The sequence below is a fragment of the Sturnira hondurensis genome, unplaced genomic scaffold (genome assembly GCF_014824575.4).
Source record: "Sturnira hondurensis isolate 20B ecotype Veracruz unplaced genomic scaffold, ASM1482457v3 Scaffold0016284, whole genome shotgun sequence".
NCBI classification, from domain to species: domain Eukaryota; kingdom Metazoa; phylum Chordata; class Mammalia; order Chiroptera; family Phyllostomidae; genus Sturnira; species Sturnira hondurensis.
The window spans coordinates 755,540-782,911 of NW_028088915.1; the positions used below are offsets into that span (position 1 = coordinate 755,540).

A 27,372-nucleotide genomic window follows, 5' to 3' on the forward strand; every position below is an offset into this window, starting at 1 on the left:
AGGTCACACAGCTAAGAAGTGCTGGGGATGCTCAGTGCTTTGGAGGGCCCCTGCCTGGAGCAAACCAGTTCGGTGAAAACTACCTTGACCATTTTCTCCATAAAAAGCTTCCCCACCAACCCTCCACTCCACAGCATTGGCAGCTTTGTATATGACCTTCCCTCACCCCCAATACACAACTCATCCCACCCCCCAGCTTTTCTGATATTCATTTTAAGTCACCTTAATATGGCTTAAAACAGATGAAAGCCTAGCGGAATGTGACTCTCTCCAGACACCCCTAACAGGCCCAGGAAGGACACTCAGAAGTTGCATCTGGGGGCACTTAAGACTTGAGGGCTGCCCCTGCCCTGCTCTCAGATGGAAGGGAGGTGTGGAGGGCAAAGCAGGGGGATCCAGCCTGGAGGAGGCAGCCTAGATAGCGAGGCCGAATCCCTTGGGGGATTGCCAGGAAAAGGAGCATCCCTTTCCCGCTTGTATTAGGCTCCACTCCACCTTCCTCAAAATAAACGCCCCCGCCTTGCGTTCACTTCCAACCCGTAAGCAGCGCTGACTCGCGCAACCATGTGCTGCTTTTATTCCCGATTTCAGCAGCTTCAGCTTCTTCATTCGTAAATCAAGTTCTTCCCGATATGACGTACTTCTTAGTCTTCTGCACAAATCGGCTCCCAGACTCTCTCTCACAGACCACCAGGGACCCCACCCTTATTTATATTCTGTCGTCTTGTTTGAGGGTTCTGTTGCCTGCCGGATGCACTGGCAGCACCGCCTCGGCCGAGATCTTGACCCCGAGATCAGGTGCCTTCTGAGTCCAGTCTCCTTGTCCTTGCTCATCCCTGCTCGAGGTGCTAATATGCAAACTATGGCGACTTTCCTCCTTCCTTGTCTTGTTTCCTCCCTTTTAACTTCGTCTAATCCGAAGGCATCTTCCCTCCTCTGGTCCAGCAGATCATTACTTCTGCTTCCCAGGTACAATCCAGGTCAGTCCAGTAACCCCGCTGCCTGGGGCAGCGGAGGCATACAGGTGTCAAAGACTGACCTGCTCCCTAGGAACAAGACCCCAAGAAGCATCCTGCTATGCTTTCGTTTTTAATTAAAGGTCTATTTTAAGGGCAAAATCGGCTAGAAAGCCACGCATGCTCAGTCTACAATATCCAGATGTAAGACTTTTAACAGAGATCAAGGTTGCCTGGGAACTTCTCCGGTGGATCTAGCCTTGAATAGGGACCCCTGCGGGGAAGATCGACTCCACATACTTGGCTTGATTAATAATTTATTTTAATTAACGCCATCTGTCATGCCGTCACGCTCTTTGGCTCAATCCCTGCTGCCCGACTCGAACCCCTGACCCTGCGCGAGCCGCGGGGCTGGGTCGCTGCGGGCCCGGGTCGCCGCGGGCCTCCCAGGGAAATGGGGGCGGGACCTTGAGGGCGGGCCCCGAAGGGGGCGGGGCCGGGAAATTCCCGGGCGGACTCCGGGACGCCAGCACCGCGTCAGCTGAGCACCGCTGGGCGGGGTCGCGAGGCCGCAAGTCAGCCGAGGCCCCGGGAGTCCACCCGGCCACCCCGGCGCAGGTCCCCTGGGCGGCGTCTGCATCCGGGTCCGGAGCCCTCCCCCCGCGGGCGCGATGCCGGAGAAGCTGTGACCGGGAGTGAGGCGGGAGTGCGGGCGCCGGGTGAGCCGAGGCAGGGGGTGCTGGGCGAGGCGGTGGCTCCTTCTCTGCCCAGGAGCTGTTCCTGCAGCACCCTTCCCTACGACCCTGAGCCAGTAGGGGTGTGGGTGGCGAGGGATGGGGTGTCCCCTCCTGTGGGAGGGTAACTAGGTCCCGGTGGATCCCGACCCGGTGGGAGAGGGCTGCGGGGGCGGCCGTCCCAGAGCGCCCTTCCCCCTCTTTACCGGCCTGGAGGGCTGCAGGTGACTTACCCTGTAGGTCACGGAGGTGGTTTAAGGGTGACATCCTTCCTCAGATTGGGAATGATTACACAGCCAGTTAGTTCCTCATTATAAGGGCAGTATTTAAGGGTACATCTTTGGAAGGCATAAAAACTAAAATCTACCCCAGTTTTATGAGACGGACGGCCCAGGAATACTAAAGAACAAGTGACCTCTCCCTAAGGTGGTGGGATACTGAGCAGCTGAAAGGCCTCTTCATAGACCGTTCTGTCTAGGAGAATATGTTTGGGTGTGTGTGCGCGCGTGTGTGTATACGTACACACTTACAACGGAAGAAGGAGTGTAAATATTTGATGAGGCTGAGGAACTGTTTTTACTGTCGTAAATGTGTAAGCTGGAGGCAGTAAACATCATTGAGAGAAAATGAAACCCAGGTTCTGGTCTGCCGCTTCCACCACAAAAACTGTTGAATGGAAATGCATGCCACAGAGCTGTTTAAAAATGAAATTGAAAACTAAAGCCTTAGGACAGTAAGTTGGTGTTAGGACATCAAAAGCCTCAGATATGAGCAAGCAGCACTATTAACAGAAGAACCCCCTTTGCTCTTTGCCTGGGGGCCTGGGCTAACCCCCAGGATGTGCCCCGTTAGTAGTGGACTGGAGCTTGTAGTGGGCTGAAGGGAGCCTGGAGCAGAGGCCCAGGCCAGAGACTTCCCCGGAATGGACTAGGCAAGTAAAGTTTAAATGTAGCCGGTACGGAGAGGACAATCATTAGTTTCCGGGGGCTGACTGAGCTGGTTTTTGACTGGGCCAGTTTGAGTAGTTCTTTATATATTATGAACCACATTTAAAAAGTTTTGTCTTTTTTCTTGTAATTGACCTCAGGTTGCATCTTTTGCTGTGGAATCCAACTAAACCCTCCAAAAAACAAAAACAAACTTTATTCTTGAAAGGGACTGGTCACATTGTATTACCTTCCTGTGGAACCTCTTTCCTTAAGTAAGAAGCATATGGGCACTGTCTTCTCTAAGCCTTGCTTTTTGTGAATTTTATAGACTTGGACTGTTTGATACAGACTTTGGAATCTAGTAAAATTCAAAGGAAAAGGGAAAAAATTAAATTTTGTCTTTTCAAAACAAAATCTATTTCTTTCAGAAAGAAAAAAAGCTATATTAAAAGTTTTCACTTTGACATCTGTATGAGGATTGAATAACAGAATAAGTGTTATGAAATGACATCCAGATACTTCTGTAGTGATATTTTTTTAAAACACAGCACTAGTTTTCAAAATAAGTTTTAAGTTGAATTTAAGAATCTGGAAATGAGTGCCATAGAACTGTAGAAAAACTCATAATGCTAGCGTGCTGGGGTTGTCACTTACACAGTGGGAAGTGTTTCGCTAGTCTTACACTTTAAAATACCTTGTTAAGCTGTATTTCCATTTCATTTCAACAGACATTTACGAATAGCCTTCTGTGTGCCAGTCTGTAGGAAGAATAAAATAGAGATCTTGGCTTAGGTTTGATGGAGTGATGAACTGGCATTGGATGATCACAGTGCTTGGCAGAAAAGGGCCAAGGAGATGGAACACACAAAGTGCTATTGGGTGCTCAGAGGAAAAACCGTTCCTTTCACATAAAACATCTATTTGAGCAGAATATTGAACTGTCCAGTGGGTATTTGCCAGGGCAAAAGGGGGACAGATATTTTGGAAAAGAGCAGAACAGATGCAAGGGCAAAGCAGCAAAAGAGTACAGGAAACTGACCCTGAAAGGCCGTATTTGTCTTACTCGGGGAACAGAACTCTGTCTTGTATGGGAAGGGTCGAAGCAGTGGATGAGCTGGTACTGGGAAAGAAACTGAGGAGGAAGTGAGGCTGAGATGGAAAGAGATGAGAGTCAGATCTTGTAGGAGGCTATGAAAACTCATTCAGCAAGTATTTGTTGAACTCCCAAATAATGTCGTTACGTCCTAGGTGCTAAGGACACAGCAGCGTAGTGTGATGTTGTAGTCTAGATGAGACAAGAAGGGCCTGACCTAAGCTGGTGGGATGGGGAGAAGTGGAAGTGGCAGCTCTTGGTGACCCATTAGATGTGGGGGAAGAAGGAATGGGAAGAATCAGTCGTAACTCTCAGGTTCCTGCCTGGGGGCAAAGAGGTGAAATCTTTTTCCATTTTCTGTATGTTGGCAAATTTCAAAATCAGAATACCATTTCTGGCATAAAAGGTCAGGTTTTTCTTACCCTTTTAGTAGCATACCTACTTTGAGTTCTTTTTCCAGGGCGATGATGGGTTTAACTGATGTCATCATGGACTCTTACTCAACCTCCTTATGAACCCCAAACAGAATTTGCCAATAGCCAGCTGTTGTCTCCAATCAGCAAATAGGTTTTCACCCTTTAAAACTAATTTATCCTCTTGGGAATTGAACCTATAAATACTTAATCAGCAATTCTGGAGAATTACTCACACCAGGGTTGGGGCCTGGGCTTATTCTGTATTATGCCTGCTGGTCCAATGTCCAGTAGGTGGAAGTCAGTTCGAGGTAGATTTTTAAAAGTTTGATACAAAATGACTTTCTGCTGATCCATCTGGCATGGGAACAGGACAAGACATTCTTGTATTGAATAAAGAAGTTGGACCAGATCATTTTAAAGGCCAGTTTAGGAATGTGATTTAAGCTCATGCCTACAAAATCAAGTCACTGCTATAATTACTTGACCTCTGGAATTAAGAATGCTAAATATATAATCAGGAATTCAAATAGTAGATCTGGGAATTAAATCTAGGAGATTTTTCTTTGGACCTTTTACCTTCCAGCTAGTTCTCATTCTTACTGGCAAAATCTTGATGAATCCTGTGCTAAATTAATTTACTCTTCTGCAGTTAAATATCACCTTTGCTTAGAAATGACACATTTCAGATGCAGATTAGGGGGACTTGTATCATAAATCTGTTATTAGATAGAACTTTGGAATAAATGGTTTAGTTCCTATTTTCTTAACCTTTGAAGATGCAGGGGTCTCTAATGCATAATAGTGTTTGCTTAATTAAAAGTTCCTCAAGGTCATGTTAAAAACAGAGAATTCAGCTTCCTCTAAGTGCCATTCTATCAACAGACATTTCACATATGCACTGTACTGTGATAACTCCAAATGAGGTCCCCCAAATATTCTAAAACCATTTGGTGCCCTATGAGTCACCAAAAATTGATTAAATTGCTTTCAGTAAAATTTTGGTAATAATTTACATGTTTAAAAATTTTGGTTTTTACATGCTTATGTTTGGCATATATACTTTTTATTTACTGTGACATTTGCATTACCACATAAAATTTCCTGACAGTGCTGGGTAGAAAAGAATTTCCTACACCTAGGACAGGCGTATATAATTGTTATTTTTAGTGACAGGTGGGTAGCACCGCCCTGAGGGTGTTAGGGTATACATAGTGAACCATGTGGGTTTAACTGTGATTTTGCTAGAAGCTGGAGGGTACTTTTTCAGCTGAAACCAGCCACAATGATCATCATTTGCTAGGCAAGTCAATAAACCATAGCAAGAGGCCAGGTGATTCCTGAAGGTCACACATCTGGTTAGAGGCACCCAGTATTTTTCCTACTGTCCCCTTTAGTATAACCCTGCTTTTTTTCCTGGTCCTTATAAAATCTGGGCAACCTGAAAAAGTGAGAAGCACAGATGTAACAACTAGGGACACTTTAACTTCATTATGGTTGTGTCCAAAAGCTTGGTGGAAATATAAAGGCAAGTCAAGGAGGAAAAACCTGCCCAATTTTCAAAGCAAAGAATCCCTTTTTTCTTCCCTCCTCCTCTCTCCCCCCCTTTCCTCCCTTCTCCTTTCCTCCTCCTTCCCCTCTCTTGGAAAAAACACAAAGGAGAAATGTGTGCATATAATAAAATGAAACTAAACCCATCTACAGCTATCTGCTTAGACAGTTTGTAAAAGAAACACCTATTAAATGTTTCCATTTGTTTTGTAATTATACTTTTTTGCAGCATAATTAAATACTTCAGGAAATTTAATGTGGACAAGTAAGTGATACGCATTACATGGATTTCATCTCAAGGTCTATTACCTAGAATTTTTAATATTCCTCTGCAAAATAAATGGGAATACTATTACTAGGTAAACACTTATTTTTATGAAATGTTAGCACCAACATTCTGTGCAAAAATGAATTTTATTGAAAGCCAGAAAAACTGGCATTATTCACATTATTTTTATTCAAATTATTTTATGCAGTATAATGCAGATTATTTTATTGGGGAAAATGAAAAGAGTCCATCTAGTCACCAGATGTTAAGGGAGATCACACTTCAGTGATCTTCTTTTCTTAGTGAATTACGATGTATAAAATATAGATCACTTCAAAAGGCTCACAGGTAAATATTAGACTTTGTCACTATTTTTAATTTTTTTAAGATTTATAGAGAGACAGGAAGGGAGGGAGAAGGAGAGGAAGAGAAATATCCATGCGTGAAAGATACATTGATCAGTTGCCTCTTGTGCACCACCAACCAGGGACCTGGCCCACAACCCAGGCATGTCTGATGGAATGGAACCGGGTGACCTTTTGGTTCGCAGGCTGGCACTCCCTCCACTGAGCCACACCAGTCAGGGCTATCACTTTTTTTTTACTTCTTGAATTCTCCATCCTCATTAAAGAATGTCATGAGAATGCCTTTCTTTATGCTAGCTGTCCTAAGGAGAAGTCATGAAGGTGACACTGTTTCGGAGTCTGCTGTCTCGTCACTAGTAGCACCATCGATGATTACCTACAGGTTCCTTTAGACCAAAGGCAGGTCTCAGCCTCTCGCTTCCAGGGGACCTCCAGAGAGCCCAGGTACGACCTGGTCAGGAAGGATCACCGTCCTGCACTCTGAGTGTGTGGATGTATTTTATTATATGGACACACACGGAGTTCATGGATATAATGACACAATGGTATATCAGATAGCGCGCTTCCCTCTCCTCACCCTCCAGGGCCTGACTCACTGCCCCTGCAGTTCACGAAAAAAGGCTTTGTCGTCATCTTCATGAAGTGTGAAAAAGCAATTGTTTGCCTAGTGCATATAGCCAATCATTATAAGAGGTTTCTGTGTTTGCCCAGGTGGGAGGCCATACAGAGGTTGAGTTGGGACACATTTTCTCTTATTTACGTGCACTTTGGCCCCTCTACAAAATAAAGTGGTATTATTAAAACAGTATCAGAATATGCAGCAATTAGGCAAGATTTCCTAGTCTTTTTAGTGTGCATTGTAAAATTATCAAATACCAAAGTCTGAGTATTCGGTCACACCTTTATCATATTACAGGTCTGTGTTTGGAATCACCCTTGACAGCGGTTGTGCCTCTTGTTAAGAGTGACTGTGGATGAGCTATGAAAGCTCAGTGAGCCCAGCTTCATCCCCTGTAAAAGAGGTATATAGTGGAGTTTCAGCGAGGATTAGACACAAGTGGTGCAGTGATTCAGTACGTAGTGAGCATCCAAAATATGTTAGCTCCCCCTTTCTTCTTAGCCAAAAATATAAGAAATAAAATATAGAGATTATGAACAGCTCCGAGATACAATTCACATACCATGCTATTCACCCAAAATGTGGAGATTTGAGTTTAAAGATTTGCATGGGGAAATCAATGTAATGATACTTTGCCCATGTCTACAAATATATATATGGGGACTCTCCTGAATGATTTGTCTTAGGATTCTCAGCCATCATGCCGTCCTGCCTTGTCTTTCTCCTCTGTACCCCAGCTCCTCCCTGCACTCCTCTACACACAGACAGACACACACATAAACACAGAAGCTAGAATATAAAAGGAAGAATCATAAATGTTCAATTATGATTGAAGGAAACATAGGTAACTCTTAGAATAATTTTTAGCAACTGCTGATGGATTTGGAGGACTCATGGGGACCCCTTGCAGAGAGGGGAACTACTATTTTTCAGTTTGTAACTTTCCCATAGGAACTGCTGCCATGTCCCACCAACCTCTTAGCTGCCTGACTGAAAAGGGGGACAGCCCTGGTGAAACCACTGGGAATGGCCCCCCTCATCTGGCTCACCCAAACCTGGGCACTTTCACCCCAGAGGAGCTGCTGCAGCAGATGAAAGAGCTTCTGATTGAGAACCATCAGCTGAAAGGTGAGCAGCACTTGGCCCCTGTGTTTCTCTTCTGTCTTCTAATCCCTTTGTAATGAGGCTTGTAGGTGAACTAACTTCCTGCTCTCCATCTGGTTCCCCGGGGGCAGAAAGAGAAACAGACTTCGGCTTTCAGTAAGGGAAAACGGTTTCCATTATTTACTCTTGGGTACAGGTCAAATAAAAAGTATTTTTTGTACTCAGGGAAATGACATTTAATGGCATTCCGCCCATGTAAAAGGAAAAAGACAGGCTGCTATTATAAAGGCTGCTATTACTTCAGAGTTAGTCCTAAATATTACCTTGTTAAGAGGAAGCATTCGAATGTCTCAAGCCACGGCTTTGGCAGGACCAGTGTTTTAATCCAGGAGTTGTACATGTTAGCCTGTCTAGTTTTTCATGGGCTTTTGTGCTATGTGGAGATACCCAAATCAATTTTATTTTCTTGAGACTTTTGAGGACTAGAAATAACATTAGAACTGCTAGTCCTGTCTGGAAGCAAAAAACACTCATCTTGCTACATTATTTTTCTGGCTGACCCTCAGGTCCAGGCCCAGCCTGGCACCTTTCAATTCAGAGGCTCACAGGGAAGTGGTTGGGGGGCGGTTTGATTCATTAGATCAAGTCCAGTCCCTTGTTGTGTGACCCCTTAACTGTGAACCCCACCAGAAGCCATGAAGCTGAATAACCAAGCTATGAAAGGGCGGTTTCAGGAGCTTTCGGCCTGGACAGAGAAACAGAAGGAAGAACGCCTCCTTTTTGAGACCCAGAGCAAAGAAGCCAAAGAGCGCCTAATGGCTCTGAGCTGTGAAAACGAAAAATTGAAAGAAGAACTTGGAAAACTAAAAGGGAAAACAGAAAGGTCATTCGAGGTGAGCAGACTGATTAGTTGTGATTTTATTTTATTAATATTTGTAGTGGAATCTTACTTGTCTAGCTTTCTGGATTAAACCCTTTCATGGTGCGGGTTAGATGGGTATTTTGCATTATCCTGAAAGAAGTGTTCTTGCTGAGAAGACTGGTTGCAGTTTTTGGGTGGGGGGGATGACACTCCAACCAACTGAGCCACCCGGCTAGGGCGGTTGGCTACGGTTTTAAGAATCAGGAATAATCTCTGTTGGGGGAAGAAAATATATAAAGCTTTGACCATACTGATTTTAGTCAAAAGAATATTGAGGTTATAAATCAATGTTCTGTATTCACTATAGACAGAGCAGGACCTCTGCCTAGAACTGCACAAGTTTTGGTTTTGGTGTGTCTTTGATATAAAATGACATTTTTAAAATTGACTGTGACTCAGGATATTTACTTATTGTCCTCTCTCAGTCTAAAACAGATTCCTCACTTTATGTTTTACATTTACTTCTGAAAACTGGTTTGACAAATGTCATGTTGTGACAGGAAATCATATAGGATTGCCACATTTTCACGGACCCAAAGAACCTGGAAAATATGCTCACAACCAAAAGTTGTGTCAAAGACGTTTGTGGAAAAACAAGTCAGAACACATGGAAAGCCTCTCCTCTCGCTCTAAATCTCACCGAGTATTATTTGTTTAGATGGACACCTGCTGTCCAAACAGGCCACCCAGTGGCTCTGGGGAGGATGGAACCCTGGGTCGATTCAGGGAGGACGGAATCCCAGATATCCGTGATTTTTCTGAGACTTTACCTTGAACTTTGTTGATCTCTAATTCCTTAAATGGGTACAGAATACAAACAAATCAAATGGAAAGAAAATAATGCAAAGGGGATAATAGGGAATAATCCAAAGAATGAAAAGTGGTTTAGAAAAATATCACAGTCTGTATCAGTAACCCACTCAGCACCTCACGCTCATGAGACGATGAGAACACTCAGCCTCATACGTTCATACATGGGTTGGAAGTGTCTCAGTGCTGGTGAGCTTTTTCGCCTCTGATACTTCACCGTGTCTTAGAGTTCCAGGAGCACTCAGTTGGTTTCCTGGGGGAAATCTCTCTCTCGTCGTCCAAATATTTTCGAGGTACAGTACTGTGAAGAAATGCTCACCTGGATATATGAATAATTTTCTACTCTATTCTCTGGAAGAAACCACCCTACAGATATTTACCTTGGGTTTTGGGGTATGAGCTGACAAGCTCACAATTGGTATCAGCAAGTTGGGGCCTATTACATTAAAGTCAAAAAGGANGTTTAGATGGACACCTGCTGTCCAAACAGGCCACCCAGTGGCTCTGGGGAGGATGGAACCCTGGGTCGATTCAGGGAGGACGGAATCCCAGATATCCGTGATTTTTCTGAGACTTTACCTTGAACTTTGTTGATCTCTAATTCCTTAAATGGGTACAGAATACAAACAAATCAAATGGAAAGAAAATAATGCAAAGGGGATAATAGGGAATAATCCAAAGAATGAAAAGTGGTTTAGAAAAATATCACAGTCTGTATCAGTAACCCACTCAGCACCTCACGCTCATGAGACGATGAGAACACTCAGCCTCATACGTTCATACATGGGTTGGAAGTGTCTCAGTGTTGGTGAGCTTTTTCGCCTCTGATACTTCACCGTGTCTTAGAGTTCCAGGAGCACTCAGATGGTTTCCTGGGGGAAATCTCTCTCTCATCGTCCAAATATTTTCGAGGTACAGTACTATGAAGAAATGATCACCTGGATATATGAGTAATTTTCTACTCTATTCTCTGGAAGAAACCACCCTACAGATATTTACCATGGGTTTTGGGGTGTGAGCTGACAAGCTCACAATTGGTATCAGCAAGTTGGGGCCTATTACATTAAAGTCAAAAAGGAAGCTTCCAGAAGCAGATTGTCTGAGATAATCTGCCTGTCAGTTTTCTTTTATTTCCTAGGATTGGAAGAAGTTGAGATCAGAATCTAAAGCTCTAGACAGCTCCTTTCAATGCAGGTGATAAGTTGAAGAGAGCTACAAGCAAGACTCAGAAGTGAGCCCTTGGGACCAAGGGGACAAAGAGATGTGTTTGGAACAAAGAGATGCTTACTACTCTTTAAAATTCTTGCTCATCAGCTTTCTCCCCAAACTGTACCTTCTGGCCCACTCCTGTCTCTCTGCCTCATTCATAATTTTTGTTCCATGGACCATTTGAGATGATTTTTAAAATTTACATCTTCATCTTCCTGCTTAAGCAAGGAATATGTGAAGCCCTTAAGGCCTTGGACTTCTCCTGTTCCTGTGGGCCCATCTTTGCTACTGTTTCCACAGGGCATGCCCCCCAGGCCATGGGGGCTCCTCACTCCTGTATCACACCAGGCAAGGGAGTTGGGAATCTCCTTCAGAGAGCTGCCCTCCCATCCTCAGGCTGAGGCTGAGGCTGAGGCATTAATGGCTCTGTCCAGCTGCACTACCCATTATTCTGTCTAACGATGTCTCTAAAGAGTACTTTTTAGCTTTTATTTTCACATTGCTAGGCAAAGGTCATCAGATAGACTTTTCTTCTTGGATTATAAAATGGCATATCAACCTGCACACAGGGCCAGGACCGGAGGGTAGAGACTTGTACAAATATAGAGAGAGACTGAGCAGTTGCCGTGTTGCACAGAGGTCAATGGTAAGTGCTCAAAAGTGATGACAGCATAGATAACAGTGGAGTGGGGTTGAGATTTAGGAGAATAAACCAAGGGATTTCTAGTCCAGGAAGGCAGGGAAAAGACTCAGTGTTAAAATGGAGAGAAATTTAAAGTGTTATTTTATAAGGTGTTTATGGACAAATGAGTAGATTCATAATTTTCCAAGGATAATTAAGAGATGCTCACAATTGTGGAAAAAGACAATTACCATGACAATCCTAGATTCTAGTGTCAAGGCCTTATATCCCTGGTCCCCAGACACTTGTTTAAAATTTTCCTTCCAGGAATATAATTTTATGAAGAGACAGAAGATTCAAATAAAACTCTAAAAGCCTCTTTTAAGAAAAGTAAATAAAACTATTTCCTACCTTTGTACCAAAGTAGTTTTTAAAAATCCATTCTGTAAAATGTCCCCGGAGCCCTGGCTGGTGTAGCTCAGTGGAATGAGCATTTGTCCATGAACCAAATGATCACCAGTTCGATTCCTAGTCAGGGCACGTGCCTGGGTTGCAGGCCAGGTCCCCAGTAGGGGGCGCACAAGAAGCAACGACATACTGATGTTTCTCTTCCTCTCTTTCTCCTTCCCTTCTCTATAAAAATAAAAAAATAATAAAATAATAATATGTCCCCTGAGAGGTCAAGTGGGTAAATGTGAAGCTTCCTAATGTAACACAGTCTTGCCCTCACCTGCTTACTTCTTGATTCCAGGCTGCATAGTACCTTCCTTGTATGTTTTCATTTCTTTACATGTATGTTTCCTTGATGTGAGTCATTACTAAGAGAGATTGCACAAGCTTTTCACCTTGCCTTGCACACCCGACTCTTCCAGTTCACAGTCATCTGCTTTTCTCTAAGGCCTGTAGTAGATCCCTAGCAGGGCACTGCTCAAAGTGAAGAGGAACATGATCTTGATCTCAGTGGTGGAAGGAGCACTTCCCTGCTGCACTTTTTAAGAGTTCATGGACGAGCTGCTTTATGGTCCAGGCACATGCCCTTCTGATACTTTTGGTTCCTCTGTGAGCATTTGAGCCTGTTCACCACTCCTTAAGAAATCTATCACAGAGTGGGGGGGTGTGTGCATGTGTGTCAATTTTCTAATGTGTGGCAGCCTCTGATAATCTCAGATGTATATATTTCTGGTGGTGCCATGCCCACAAGGGTAGTGAAAGTTTCCTGAGGAGCAAATCAGAGAGGCCGAGAAGGTCACAGTTGGAAGAGACCATATGATGCCATGTCTTTCTTTCTAACAAGAAAACTGAGGCCAAGACATCAAGTGAATCTACTCAAGACCACATATGCACTAATGAGCAGAGTGGACTCTAGCCTGTGCCCCTACCCTGCCCTCCCGCTCCCAAGTAAAACACTGTAGCCAAACAGGGTCTTGCTTTTCTGATTTTGTCATGTGCAATAATTGGGAAAGGATGAACACAATACGAACTTGACATTAGTGCAATATTTATGTTTATAATTAATGTTTTATAGAGGTTGAAATTTAATTATTTGTCTTTTATACCAGCCTCTGATTTTCAGTTTGCTTATTTCTCACCAGACTTATGTTTAACAACCTTAAACCACCACCACAGAGTACACCCAGACTACACCCCTGGGAGATTTTTGAGCCTTTCATTGTGTTTTTGTTGTTACTGCACCGAAGTGATGTGCTTGGTGCTTTGCCTTCTGAGTAGACTTGACAGGTATGGGGAGGATGTACATTTGTGGGAAGAAAAATAAGCAAGAGGTTGAGCTGTGGCAGCTTTTTGTCCTTATTTTCTGCTGTTTTTGGACTACAGCTTACAATTCTACCATTGCCAAAGTCTGGTTGGTTATTTTCATTATATCGAATTATTCTAGCATGCTAACTGAAGCATGTCTTCCTTGTCATGAAGTTATTTTAATTTTCTATGATTTGAATACAATAAAAGAAGGTAAAAATGTTTATTTTAATTGTTATGTCAGAACCTTTTGCCAAGGAAACGCAAGACTTTTCTACTGTAGCGCACAGGGGATGACGCTGGGGAGAGACTGCCTTGCCAGTGGGTGTGGGGCATTCGGGTCTGATGCCGGGACCATGGTTTGATTCCTTCATTTGCTTTGCTTCTTGTCATCTCCAGGACTCCACTGAGGACCCACAGGTCCCCAAGGCAGAAGCAGAACAGGAAATAGAACAGCTGAAGACCCAAGTGGTGCGCCTTCAAGCCGAAAAGGCAGATCTGCTGGGCATTGTGTCTGAATTACAGCTCAAGCTGAACTCCAGTGGCCCCTCCGAAGACTCCTTTGTTGAAATCAGGATGGCTGTAAGTGTTTTGCTTTTGTGTGAGGCAAAGTCTAACACCTCACCTCGGCACCTGTTACAAATACCACCATTTCTTTTTCAACACAAGGAAGCCATTAGTGGGGAAATTTCAGTGTAGCAAAGGTAAATTGGCTCTTGCTTTTTAAGTATAACACAGTGCATATAAGGGTTATCATAGCCGAAATGGAAAAACATCAATTACCTTTTATGATGAAACAGCTAGTTCTTTTTTTACCCCAATGTAATCATAATCACAAATCAGACATTTATGCGCTTCACCTAAAAGAAAAAAAAGCATAAACTTTTTCAGGCTAGGTCTCAAAGTTGTGTTCAGCATTTCACTTAGGTGAGCAGAATCATTATTGGATGCAGGTAATGAATGGTTTTAAAACACTGCTTAATATTAGAATCCTTTTTTCAAACAAGGTCTTATGAGGAACCATAGTTTGTTAAAAATATAAAGTGGAGAACAGAAGGAGCAGAGCTGCTCTGGTTGTAGTGGAGGAACTGTCTCATCTTCTCTGACAGCAGCTGCTTGGAAACCTCCGAGAACAGTTTGAAGTTGGTGCTATCAAAGTCGCATTTATGTGCCACCCAAAATGAAGTGAAGCCATGTCCAGACACATTCCTAAGCATGTGTGCAGCATCTTTCACAGCTGTATTGGGTATGTGGCAGTCCTACCAAAAGAGTGGCTGAACCACAGAGGGGCCTCCCTTTCCTTGCTACTAAAAACGATTGAACCCTGGCTGGTGTGGCTCAGTGGATTGAGTGCCAGCCTACGAACCAAAAGGTGGCCAGTTGGATTCCAGGCCAGGGCACATGCCTGGGTTTTGGGCCAGACCTCCAGTTGGGGGCACGAGAGAGGCGACCAATCAATGTATCTCTCCCTCTCTGTCTTCCTCCTTTCCCCCTCTCTAGATAAATAAATAAAATCTTAAAAAATAATAAAATAAAAAAAGATTGAGAAGAAAGGGGAAAAACACTCAAGGGTCAAATCCTCTGTCCTACACACTGTCATTTTAGCTTTGTTGAAGTGAATGTCCAATAAAGGAAAAGAGATTAATTGTGTCTCTGAAAGAGAAAAATGTACCTTGTAGATAAAGGGGGTGGGTACCTTGTAGATATAGGGGAGGTGGGAGGCAATGTGAAGAAATTAAGCTACTGGAAGTGTCTGAAATATTAGAGAGTGACTTTCTTTATTTCTGATTCATTTGCTAAAGATTGATAGAGTTGGAAAATGGTTCTTAATAATCTTGTCATCCGTGCTCCCTGGCAAACTTCAGATGCATTAATAGTGGTTGAAATCAAGAGAATTAAAACACCCTTTGAAAGCACACTTGCCAGAATGCCCCTTCTGCAAATGAATATAGATTATAAAACACAAATTTGATGAAAGAGCATTAACCTTCTGCAAATAACTGATAAAACTCAGGAAGCCCAAAAAGCTTATCAAAAGTTTCCAAAAGGCTTCTTTCTTTTCTTTCATTTTTTTAAGTTAATAAACTCGGACTTTTATTAGGTATTCGATGAACAACCCAAAACAATAAAACAAAACATTATCTCCAATTAATTTCCTTTTTGGTCATGGCCTTGATTAATGTTCAGCACATGATATATGTTCACTAAAATGCCATAGATTGACTAACAGTGGTTCATAAGACTAAATAGGATTTTAAGGTTTATATCTAGTTTTGATGTTAACCCAAGCAAAGAAATTTACATATTAAAACTTTTATGCCCTGGCTGGTATAATTCAGTGGATTGAGTGCTGGCCTATGAACCAAAAGGTAAGTGGTTCGATTACTAGTCAGGGCACATGCCTGGGTTGTGGGCCTGGTACTCGGTTGGAGATGTGTGAGAGGCAACCAGTCAATGTATCTCTCACACATCGATGCTTCTATCCTCCTTCTCCCTTCCCCTCTCTCTAAAAATAAATAAATAAAATCTTTAAAAAAAAACTTTTATGTTCTTATATTTAGTCCAAAATAATTTACTTAAATAAATTGGGAGCTTCAGAGTGAAAGAAAACAATGGGATTAGAGAAATAAGTTTTTGAGTCAGAAAGCCCTGGATTTGGTTCACAGTTTAGACTTTCACTTATTTTGGGCCTTAGGCAAGTGGCCTAATGGCCCAGAACCCATTTTCTTATTGCTATGAGGTGCATAAAGAAATACCACCACTTTGCCATACTGCTTCCTTCTCTTGCTTTTTCTCCTCCTCCTCATTTTTTCTCATGAGACCAGAAGGTAAATGAATGCAACCTAGTTTTCTAAGTACTTACCTTAGAAACACATAAAGGAACCCCATGTAATTTCCATGTCATGATCCAAGAAATAGTGTGAGCATTGCATCAAGTGCTAGGTATTGGCATCTTGAAGGAGGGCTAAAGCTACACATTCATTCATCTCCCCAACAACTGACGCACTCCCCCACAGGGGTGCACATGTGCCTCTGTTGGAGATACAGAGGTGGCTAAACAGGCATGCCCTGCCCCCCAGAGTTCACAGCTAATATGGAAAGAGATAAAATGAATAAACCCACAAATAAATATAAAATTGCTATTTTGAGAAGTACAGTGAAGACAGAAAAATGTATGTGAGATAATAATGGGGAATGTAATTTCTGTTGGGGTCATCTTAGGGCAGGATCTCTAGAAGCAGAGCCTAAAGTGGAGATATATGTGCAAGTGATTTAGGGAGTGCTCTCAAGAGAAGCCTGTAAGGGAGAGAGGTCAGTGAGATAGGGCAGGAGGAGAAGCTGGGCAAAGACACTGGGGGTTCAGGAGAACTCTAGCCTCAGCATGAAAGTAAAAAGACATCAATAATAGAAGAAAGTTTCATACTAGCTTATGGATTTAGTAAGACTTTTTTAAAGTATGTCTATCATTGCCCTGACTGTGTGGCTCAGGCAGTTGGAGCATTGTCCCCAGTATGCTGAGGTTGCAGATTCCATCCCCGTCACGGCCCACACAGGAATCAGCCAGTGAATGCTTGGATGGCTGGACCAGCACATCGATGTCTCTCTCTCTAGGCTGCAGGTTTGATCCCTGGACAAGGCACATACAGGAGGCAGCCAGTCGATGGGTCTCTCTCATATCAATGTTTCTGCCTCTCCTTTCCCCTCTGTCAGTCTTAATGGATGTGGTTTCCTTAATTCCTTAGTTGTCAGACTTACAGTCAACTCAGTATCTCAAGGCAGTTCTAAGTGATGGTTGTTGTATAGTTTAGTTGTAATTTTGATGGGGTTGTGTGAGGAGGTGAGCCATGTTTACCTACACTGCCATCCTGACTAGAAGAGGCTTCTTTCTTCAGGGTACCTAGTATGTTCTCTCACTGATGAGGGGCAGTTATTTTTAGTGTAAACTTGTTTTTCTTGTCTTGCTCCTGAAAACTGGAAAGCACTGTCCAAGATTTAGGAAGAACATACACAATCAAAAGTATCCAGAACATCGTGGTGCATTTTTGGAAGATTATCCTGCTACAACATCAGAATAGAAATGTCCTTTGTCATTCAAGTGGTCTTCCTCTTCTTGGTTCCTAAATGGCCGAAATACATAGGATTTCTAATAGGAGCTGACTTTGTGAGCCTTGTCACAGAAAACTGCTCTTTTCCAACTTTGCTTCAGCACGTTCTAGCAGTTTGCATTTTAAAGAACTGTATGGGGGAGGTCTATGGGGCTGTTACTAGGTCTATGTGACCTTAACCTAGAAAAGAAGTGAACTGCCAAGGAGCGCGAGAGATAAGCTTTCATGTTATGGGGTCAGGTTGACTGCTGACTGAGAAGGGACCGACCGCCCTCTAGATATTTATAAACCTGACAGGGTGTGTCGGGTGAAGGAAGGGTACATTTCCATTCCATTCCAGAGATCAAATTGACACACCTCACATTTGAATGTTTGGTAGGCTCCTTGGGTTGTGTGTCATCCAAATTCTTGATCTGTTGCCTTTTTCTCTTTTGATAGAGAATTTGTCTTGTAGTGTGTTAAAGCCCTTTCATATTGTGTTAAATCCCTTTCATTTCTGCTTCTACAGGAAGGAGGAGCAGATGTGGCCATGCAGGAAACCAAGAGGAGTGCTGGGCCCACAAGAATGGATGCCATCGACAAGTATGTGAAGAAAGACTGGGGCTGTTGGACAGGCAGCCCGGGCGGTCTCGTCACTCCCAGGTCCCCCTGGGAGGTCAGACATCACGGGCTGGACAAGTATTTCTTATTAAATTATACCCAGACCTTTCAAGAATGTTCGATTTGAATGCTGTTTAATGTTACAGCCCAAACTGGCAGAGAATAAAAACAAGGTTTGGTGCCTTTTCAGGCTAAGTAACCCTCACCACTCAAGGTATTTTTATCTCCATCAGATAAAAAGTGAAAACAAACTTGTTCACAATCAAAAGACCTGTGTTTCCTAATTTGCATACCAGAGCAGTTTGAGCTGGACCAGGCTGCTCAGCTTGTGAAATATTTCCATTTTCTCTGCCCAGTTCACTCCTGAGTACAAGCCAAGGTGACTGACACTACCCGGTAATCTACCACAATGACTGTTACTGCAGTGAGTCCCTGGGTGTTTCTTAAAGTGCCCAGATGTCTTACGTGTGGAGTCTCAAGTTCACCTGTCCCAACCGTGTGTTAGGAAGCAGACCTCTTAAATGATGGGGCGGGGGACTTTGAGAAGATGTAGAAGGACCGGGTCCCTGAGACTCCTGCTGGTAGCAGTCTGCAGCGTGGGCTGTCAGCGTGTCCTCTATAAGCCGGTTACTACTGTGTTAGTCTACTTAAAACAGACAGCGATCTGAAAGTTTCTCTAAGGATCTCTTCCCTCAGAGATTTATAATCTTTTTTCCTTCAACTTGGTGAATATATTTATAAAACATGAAAATGGGCTGTTTTGTTTTTTCTGTTATGTTCTCAAGCGGTGGTATAAGGGAGAAAATAAGTCTTATATCATCTTCTTTCCTCAAGCAGGGCAATTGGTGTAAATGAAAGTTATTTCCTTTTTTTAGTTAGAAATTCCTGTTTTTCCCCGTATTGCTTTTTCATATTGAGACTTTACTGGAAGTAGTGGGAAGGAAGAAAGCCCTGTTTGACATTTTTAAGCCACTTCCTCCTCATTTAGATCCATATGCACAGACCACTTCCTCTTTTGAGCCATACAGCTATTTTTTTTTAATTGCAGCTTCTTTATCCTGTTTGAAAATGTGTTAAGGAGTAAGAGATTGATTTCTAGATTTGGAGTTTGAGCTTCAGAGTCGGGAACCAGAACTAATAATCCTGGCTGATTATTAGACGGGTGAATTTGAGTAAATTACGGAAAGAGCGGCTGCCACTAGCGTCAGCGCAGTCGCCTGGAAGGTTTAGCTGCAGGGGTGGTTGTGATTTTGTTTGCTTGTCATTGAACTGTCTCTTTATTTAATCACATTTTGGAATCAAGAAAAATATTTGACATACCAACAGTGCCTACATTTCTCTGTTCTATTTGAATTTCTTCTCGACTTGAGAATGCGATGGTTTCTGTCAAGCTGAAGAAAAGCCAGTGGTCTGTATGTCATCACCGGCCGTATGTGTGCTCATGTACTGTGACTGTGGTCCCGTTCGAAACTAGTTCTCTGGGAGAGCTGGGCACCAGGACCCGGGACTCCCTCTGCTCTGCTGTTTCTGTGGGTCCTGTGGTCTGGTGGTGTGAGCACAGTGGCTGCTTGGGGGGACTGAGCAACTGCATTGTAGGACGAGCCTGCTCCTTAGTCCCCACTCTTCCCCTGGAAAGCATGGAGGCCTGTGGCTCTGGGGGGTCCCAGGGCCAGCTGTGCTTGGTCAGTGAATGAGATTAATTGGAGAGTGTTCTGGAAAGCAGTTCTTTTAAGTTCATACCAGTTATGTTCTTAAACTTTGACATTTTTGTTTTCTGATTAAAGCCTTTCACCTTTATACCATCTTGATGTAGGAGCAGACCTGCAGAAGGTGCCAGGAATTATTTGGAATCTGAGGAACTAACTGTGAGCCAGCTCCTGCTTTGTCTAAGGGAAGGAAACCAGAAGGTGGAGAGACTTGAAAATGCACTCAAGGAAGCCAAAAAAAGGTATGAAATAGGTAACTTGAAATATGCATTAATTGCTTTTTTTAAAAAGATTTTTATTTATTTATCTTTAGAAGGGAAGGAGAGAAGGGAAGAAACATCGATGTATGGTTGCCTCTCGTGCGTCCCCTGCTGGGAACTGTCCTGCTGGGAACTGTCCTGCAGGGAACCAGCCTGCAACCCAGGCATGTGCCCTGACTGGTAATCAAACTGTGATCCTTCTGTTCGCAGGCCCATGCTCAATCCACTGAGCTACAGCAGCCAGGGCCATTAATTGCTTTTTTAACAGCTTTTTTGCTATAGCATTAAGATACCATACAATTCATCCATTTAAAGTGTGCATTTTGCCCTGGCCAATGTGGTTTAGTTGGTTGGAGTGTCACCAGAAAGGGTATGTATTCCATTCCCAGTCAGGGTACATACGTAAGTTGGAGGTTCGATCCCTGGTCTAGGCACGTACAACCTCTGGTCAGGGCATGTATGGGAGGCAACCAATCGATGCTTCTCTCTTGTCTCTCTCTCTAGTCTCTCTCTCTAAAATCAATGAAAAAATGTCCACTGGTGAGGATAAAAATAAAGTGTGCATTTTAATGATTTTTAGAATACTCACAGAGTTATATAGTCATTATCACTTTATAATTTTATAAGGTTTTTTTACCCTAGATAAGAAATCCTGCCCTGGGTGATGTGGCTCAGTGGATTGAGTGCTGGCCTGTGAACCAAAGGGTCGGTGGTTTGAGTCCAGGTCAGGGCACATGCCTGGGTTGCAGGCCAGGTCCCCAATAGGGGGCGCATGAGAGGCAACCACATATTGATGTTTCCTTCTCTCTTTCTCCCTCCCTTCTCCTCACTCTGAAAATAAAGAAAATCTTCAAAAAGAAGAAATAGAAAATTACATCCAGTATCCATTAGCACTCATTCCCCATTCCTCCCAGTAATCTGCTTTCTCTTTGTAGATATACCTATAATGGGCAGTTCATATAATCAGAATCATATAATATGTGATCTTTTGGGAGTGGCTAACTTTACTTAGTGTAATATTTTCAAAGGTTATCTGGGATGTGGCATATATTGGTTTTTCATTTATTTTTGTTGCCAGATAATTTTTCATTGTATAACTACACAACATTTTGTTTATTCATTAGTTGGTGAACATTTGGGTTGTTCCCATTTATTGCCTATTATGAATAATGTTTGCTCTGAACATTCATGCACAATTTCTTGTGTGAATGTATGTTTTAAATTCTCTTGGGTATATACTTAGGAGTAGAATTGCTGGTCATATGGTAACTCTATGTTTAATATTTTTAGGAATTATCAAACTGTTTTCTACAATAGCTGCACCATTTTACATTCCCACCAGCAATTTAGGAGGGTCTCAGATTCTCTACATCCTCAACTCATTATTGTTTGTCTTCTCGATTATGGCCATCCTCATGGATGTGAAATGGAATCTCATTGTGATTTTCATTTTATTTTCCTAGTGACTCATAATATTGCATTTTAATTATGATGTGGGTTTGTGTGGGCCCCTTTGGGTTCATCTTGTTTGGGACTCTCTGCACATCCTGGACTTGTATAACTATTTTCTTCACCAGGTTAGGGAAGTTTTCTGTCATTATTTTTTTTACGTAGGTTTTCAATTCCTTGTCCTCTCTCCTCTCCTTCTGGCACCTCCATGATGTGAATGTTGGTATACTTGAAGTTGTCCTAGAGGCTCCTTACACTGTCCTCATTTGGGGGGGGGGATTCTTTACCTTTTTGCTGGTTTGACTGGGTGTTTTCTGCTTCCCTGTCTTCCCAATATCTGAATGGATCCTCTGCTTCATCTATTCCACTCTTGATTCCCTGTAATGTAGTCTTTATTTCAGCTAAGGTGTCTTCATTTCTGACTGGTTCTTATTTGTGTTTTCTAGTTCTGTTTTTATGTTTCCTAGCTCTTTATTGAAGTTCTGAGTTCAACTGCTCTTCCCATGAGTTCACCGATCATCCTTATAACCAGTGTTTTGAACTCTGCATCTAGTAGATTGCTTGTCTCCATTTTGTTTAGTTCTTTTTCTGGAGTTTTGGTCTGTTCTTTTATTTGGGATGTGTTTCTTTGTCTCCTCACTTCAGCAGCCTCCCTGTGTTTGTTTCTAGGTAGAGCTTCTATGTCTCCTTGGCTTGGTAGGTGTCCCACAGGGTCTGGTGGTACAGCCTCCCTATTTCCCCAAGCTGGACACTCCAGATTTGCCACCCTCCCCTCCATGTGGGCTGGTACACTCTCCTATTATAGTTGAGCCTTGATTGCTAATTGCTGTTGGCACATACAGGTCATGCCAAGGCCAGATGCTGCTTGTTTGAGAGATTTCAGGAAAGTCTGAAGCATAAGCCAGGACAGGATATTCATATGGAAAAGCCACTAAAACCAGCTTGGGTGGCCCCACAGGTTGGTTAGAGTGGGATCTCAGGGAATCACCAGGGCAGGGCAAACAGTGCGAGCCAAGTTGTTGGGGACTCATATGGTGCCTGCCTGCAGGCTCTGTGGTGAAAGTGCTCAGAAAAGGAGCAATGGCCTCTACGAGCACTCTACCTGGGAGTGAGCTGCCGCTAGCTCTCACCCTGATGCCAGACAATTCAGTTCCTCCCTGTATGTCCCTGGTGCTTTTGGAGCTACTGCCCCAGCACTGGAGCTTACAGTGAGTAAGTCTGCTGGTTTTTACAGCCAGAAGTTATGGGGACTTCTATCCTGGCCCTGGAAGCCTGGGCTGGGAGCCCCGGTTTGGGGCTGTGACCTCTTACTCCTCAGGCGGGACCCCCACAGCTGAGATAGCCCTCCTGATTTTATCTACCACACATGAGGTGGGACCAGCCAGTTCCGTGTCTCTGCCCCTTTCTGGTCTCAATGTGGCTTCTGTACATCCTTAGTTAGAGGACTTCTGTTCAGCTAAATTTCAGTCAGTTCTGAATGACAATTGATCTGTAGTTTAGTTGTAATTTTGATGTGGTTGTGAGAGGATGCAAATACTGCATTTGCCTACGCTGCCATTTTACTACAGCTGATTTTAAAGGGAAAATATTATGCTTTAATAGTTATGAGTGACCGGTGTGTTAGTTTATTTCAGTCATGTTTCCTCTCAGTTCTGTACACCATTCTAAGTGTCAAGTTTAGCTAATAAGTTACCCTTACTTAGACAACATGATTAGCATAAAAGTGTAAACTGCTCTGGCTAGTGTTGCTTGGTGGATTGAGTGCTAGCCTGCGAACCAAAGTGTTGTCGGTTTTGGTGGCTTAGTTGGGTGGAGCATCATTCCATGCACCAAAAGTTTATGGGTTCAATTCCTGATCAGGATGAATATCTAGGTTATGGGTTTGATCCATCCCTGGTTGGGGTGCATTGCATATGGGACGCAGCTGATCGATGTGTCTCTCTCACATTGATGTTTATCTCTCTCACTCTTCCTCTCTCTCTAAAATCAATAAACTTATCCTTAGGTGAGGATAAAAAATGCTTTTTCAAATAGGGCTCACCATATTTCCACTAATTTACTAAGAAAGAATATATGGGGAGTATAGTTTCTAATATCTGCATATCTGAAAATCTCTACCTTCATAATGTGTGGATAGTTTGGCTAGATGTAAAAGTCTGTACTGAATATAATTCTCTCTCTGAATTTTGAGTGCATTACTTCATTGTATTCTAACTTCTAATATTATTGCTGAGAAATTCATTATAATCTGATTCTTAATTTTCTGGAATGAAATTTCTCATGTGCTTTGGTGCCAGCCTGTTTCTCATGCATTTGTTCTGGACACTGGGGTAAGGAGATCTGGCTGGGAGGTTTTCTTGAGGAACCCATGTCAGAACCTTTAAATCTTTTCCCTCCTCTTGGTTACCTCTTGGTCTTCGTTACCTCTTGGTTACATACTGCAAAGGAGACTCTTCCAGGCTCCTGTCTGGAGGGTACTTTTCTAGATGCCAGGATTCTTTTATTTTTATTTTTTTAAGATATATTTTTTAGAGAGGGGAAGGGAGAGAGGGAGAGAAATATCAATGTATGGTTGTCTTTCGTGCGCCCCTCACCGGGGACCTGGCCCTCAACCCAGGCATGTGCCCAAGACTGGGAATCGAACAGGTGACCCTTTGGTTCGCTGGCCAGCATACAATCCACTGAGCCACACCAGCTAGTGCTAGATGCCAGGATTCTTGAGATAATTAGAAGACTGAGCCTCTCAGCATTCTGTGTATAAGCTCCCCTCTTTTCACTAGGAAACCCAAGCCCTCAACTCTGATTAATGAAGGGTTAGTCCGTCTATTTTAGTATTTTCTAGTTCTATTTTCTTAAACTTCACCTAAGGATATGTTTATTGATTTGAGAGAAAGGGACAGACAGAGAGAAAGAAACCTCAATGTGAGAGAGAAACATTGGCTGTTGCCTCCTATACACATGCCTACCTGGGATCGAACCCGTAACCTTGGTGTGTGCCCTGACCGGCTTTCAGACCCTCAACCTCTTGGTGTATAGGGTAATGTTGCAACTAACTGAGCCACCGGGCCAGAGCTCTTCTACTCCTTCTTAAAGATAACCCACCTTCACCCCCAATCCAGAGATACCTGTTGTCACCAACTCCTGTGCCTTCCAGGTCCCATAGTGTGAGTTAACGTCTTGGCTCTGTTAGCTTCAGACCCAGACTTTTGGTCTGCCAAGTCAGTTCCTACTCATATCTATGCTTCTCAAATCTTACTATTATTTTTTTCTCCCTTTCTTTTTGTTCTTCTGGGTATATAGATCTTTAAAAGTTATTTTGGTCAGGTTTGGGATGGGAGAGAAAAAAGACTCCGTTTCATTTGTATTGGGATAGCTTTCATGTGATTACCGTATTTTGCCATGTATAATGTGTACTTTTTTGCCCACATTTTTTAAGGAAAAATAAGGATGTACATTATACATGGGTATAATAATTGCATAACATGTGTATGATAACCCCATGTATTATGTGCGCAAAACCATGGGTGCACATTATACAGGGGAACACATTATACATACACAGCAAAATACAGTGTGCTTCAGTGAAAGAATGTTGCCGCATTTGCTTGTTTTGGGGATTCGTAAACTTAGATGGGCCCAGAAAGGAAAAGCCTTTTCTTAGGACACACATACTTATGTAACACAAGCATGCACATGTGTACCCACTCACAAAAACACAAATTTTTAAAAATACTTGTTTTTTGTCAGTGACATAAAAAGAGGCAAAGTTTTTCAGTCTTTAGGATGTTAATACCTTTTACCTGTGTATGCATTCATCTCTTGCATCAGTTCTAGCCAGTTTTAGGATGAAAGCTAAACCAAAGCTAATACATTGAATGCAAACAGATTTAAAAAACCCCCGATCCTTTATCCAAATTCTGAACAATGTTCTTTTTGGTGCTTCTGTAATTGTTTTTTCTCTTGAAGCCAAAGAGAAAGTAATTTTTCTATATTCTGTAATCTTTTAGAGTTTCAGATTTTGAAAAGAAAGCCAGTGATCACTCTGAGATTGAGACCCAGACAGAGGGGAGCACAGAAAAAGAGAAAGAAGAGGAGAAAGACACAGAAACTGTGGGTACTAAGATCGTAAGACTGCTCTCACACCCATGAGGACGTAAGAGTAGTATAGAACCTGCAGTCGAATCTTGTGATGTATTGTTAGCTTTAGAAATACAGAAATAATTTTAATGTTGAATATTTTCTTTTTCTCTCATATTTCCTTGTCCTGATGTGAATTTCATTCATTGTAAATCACAGTGACATGTGTTCCTACCCTAGTGATTGTAGAAGGTCACTCTTCTACCTCCTCTTGACTGATTTCTTCTCCTGACATCTTCAGTGAGCAGGCCTGTTAAATGGGGGAGGAATGCTGTCTACTTTATTATGAGATCATTTGAGGATGTGGCTCGGAAACTTGAGTACGAGTCAAAAGTCTTGGTTCCATCCCAGTACTGGTCTGATAAAACCAGTTTCAGTGAGAAAGGCTCCTGCTTATGTAGTTGCTGTTTCGTGGCATCTCATCACCTGCCTTGGAGTCTGCAAACAGTCTTCAACCCAGGGAAGGGTGACGAAGCCAGGAAGCTGTCAGAGCCACAGCAGCCCATGCAAAACACATTTGCATAAGATACTTACTTTAGCTAATTCATTTATTTAATGAATATATATTGAACACCTACTGTATGCTTTGCTCTGTACTAAAACCCCTACTTTCTAGAGAATTGAGAACATTTAAAAACTGAGTTGCAGAGACAACCTGTGAGTAATACTACCCGGTTGACTAAAACTAATTCAACAACCAATAATAAAGAGAAAAGTACTGAGACTTAGGGCACCGGAAAACTCACTGACAAAAATTCTGGAGCTGCCAGGAAAAAAGCGATACAGCAAAATAGCTGCATAAACTAGAAACATAAATCAGCCAGGAATATGGGTTTGAGCTGCTCACTGGATAAATTAGATTGCACCACGAGACTGCTGTGATCTGTGATCTCCTGAACCAGGATCAGGATTCATTTTAATTATGATAAAGTTAATACCACAAGTGCATCCCAATTGATCCACTAATGTTCTGTGAGGAAACAGAGTTGTAACCAAAGCATTTTTTTCATTCAAGATATTTGGGGCATTCATTGTGAAAGGTTTAATCAATTTACCAGTCAGTCTTAACTGGAATGGTCCACACTGTTTCCTCACGTAAAGGTGCATTTAATCTCTGATGAGAATTCCACATGTGTGTTTCGGATTTCCTGTGTGACAGGTTGGAAGTGAGGTGGAAGCCTTGAACCTTCAGGTGACAACCTTGTTTAAGGAGCTTCAAGAGGCTCATATGAAACTCAGTGAAGCTGAGCTAATGAAGAAGAGGCTTCAAGAAAAGTAAGAATGAGAGATGAATTTTATGTTCCTTCAAAAGGTGTACATTTTTACAAAATATATAACTATATAAAAACGTAGTTTTGTTACTATGTTACAACTAAAAGAAACATAGAGACCAGCTTAAAATATGAATTCACAAAACACTGGTGTTCAGGTTAATGTACAAGTTAATATATAAACATGAAATACTTGTAGTAGTGGGGGGATGGGGCCCTGGGGACTCTGATTCTGCTGTTTGAGGGTGTTAGGTAAGCATGCTAGTGTATGTGAGGACCTATAAAAAGTAGCGAGCTGGATTTCCCATGACTTACATGGGCTGGCAAGGGTAATGTGAACAAATGTAAAAGAAAGCTGCAAAGAACAAGAAGTTGAGTGAGATTTATTTAGAAAAAAATCATTTTCAGTCAATTATAAAAGCTAATACATAAATTGAGAACTTTGCATTTGCTGATTTCTCTTGATATAAGAAGTTACCCCAAAATTTAGGAA

At 42.5% G+C, this 27,372-nt stretch overlaps 1 protein-coding gene across 4 annotated transcripts in view; it reads left to right on the forward strand.

Annotated features, from left to right (window-relative positions):
- Positions 1 to 1,488: 1,488 nt before the first annotated feature.
- OPTN (optineurin) overlaps positions 1,489 to 27,372 on the forward strand; it is a 43,130-nt gene continuing 17,246 nt past the window's right edge. The window contains exons 1-9 of one of the 4 annotated variants that reach the window (XM_037065920.1): positions 1,489 to 1,675; positions 7,226 to 7,389; positions 7,880 to 8,056; positions 8,723 to 8,925; positions 13,750 to 13,932; positions 17,965 to 18,038; positions 19,870 to 20,004; positions 25,479 to 25,581; positions 26,768 to 26,883. In XM_037065920.1, the coding sequence (XP_036921815.1) occupies positions 7,284 to 7,389; positions 7,880 to 8,056; positions 8,723 to 8,925; positions 13,750 to 13,932; positions 17,965 to 18,038; positions 19,870 to 20,004; positions 25,479 to 25,581; positions 26,768 to 26,883 (1,097 nt within the window). In that variant the 5' untranslated portion in view covers positions 1,489 to 1,675; positions 7,226 to 7,283. The remainder of the gene's footprint in view (positions 1,676 to 7,225; positions 7,390 to 7,879; positions 8,057 to 8,722; positions 8,926 to 13,749; positions 13,933 to 17,964; positions 18,039 to 19,869; positions 20,005 to 25,478; positions 25,582 to 26,767; positions 26,884 to 27,372) is intronic. The other 3 variants (XM_037065919.1, XM_037065921.1, XM_037065922.1) reach the window with 3 other exon arrangements.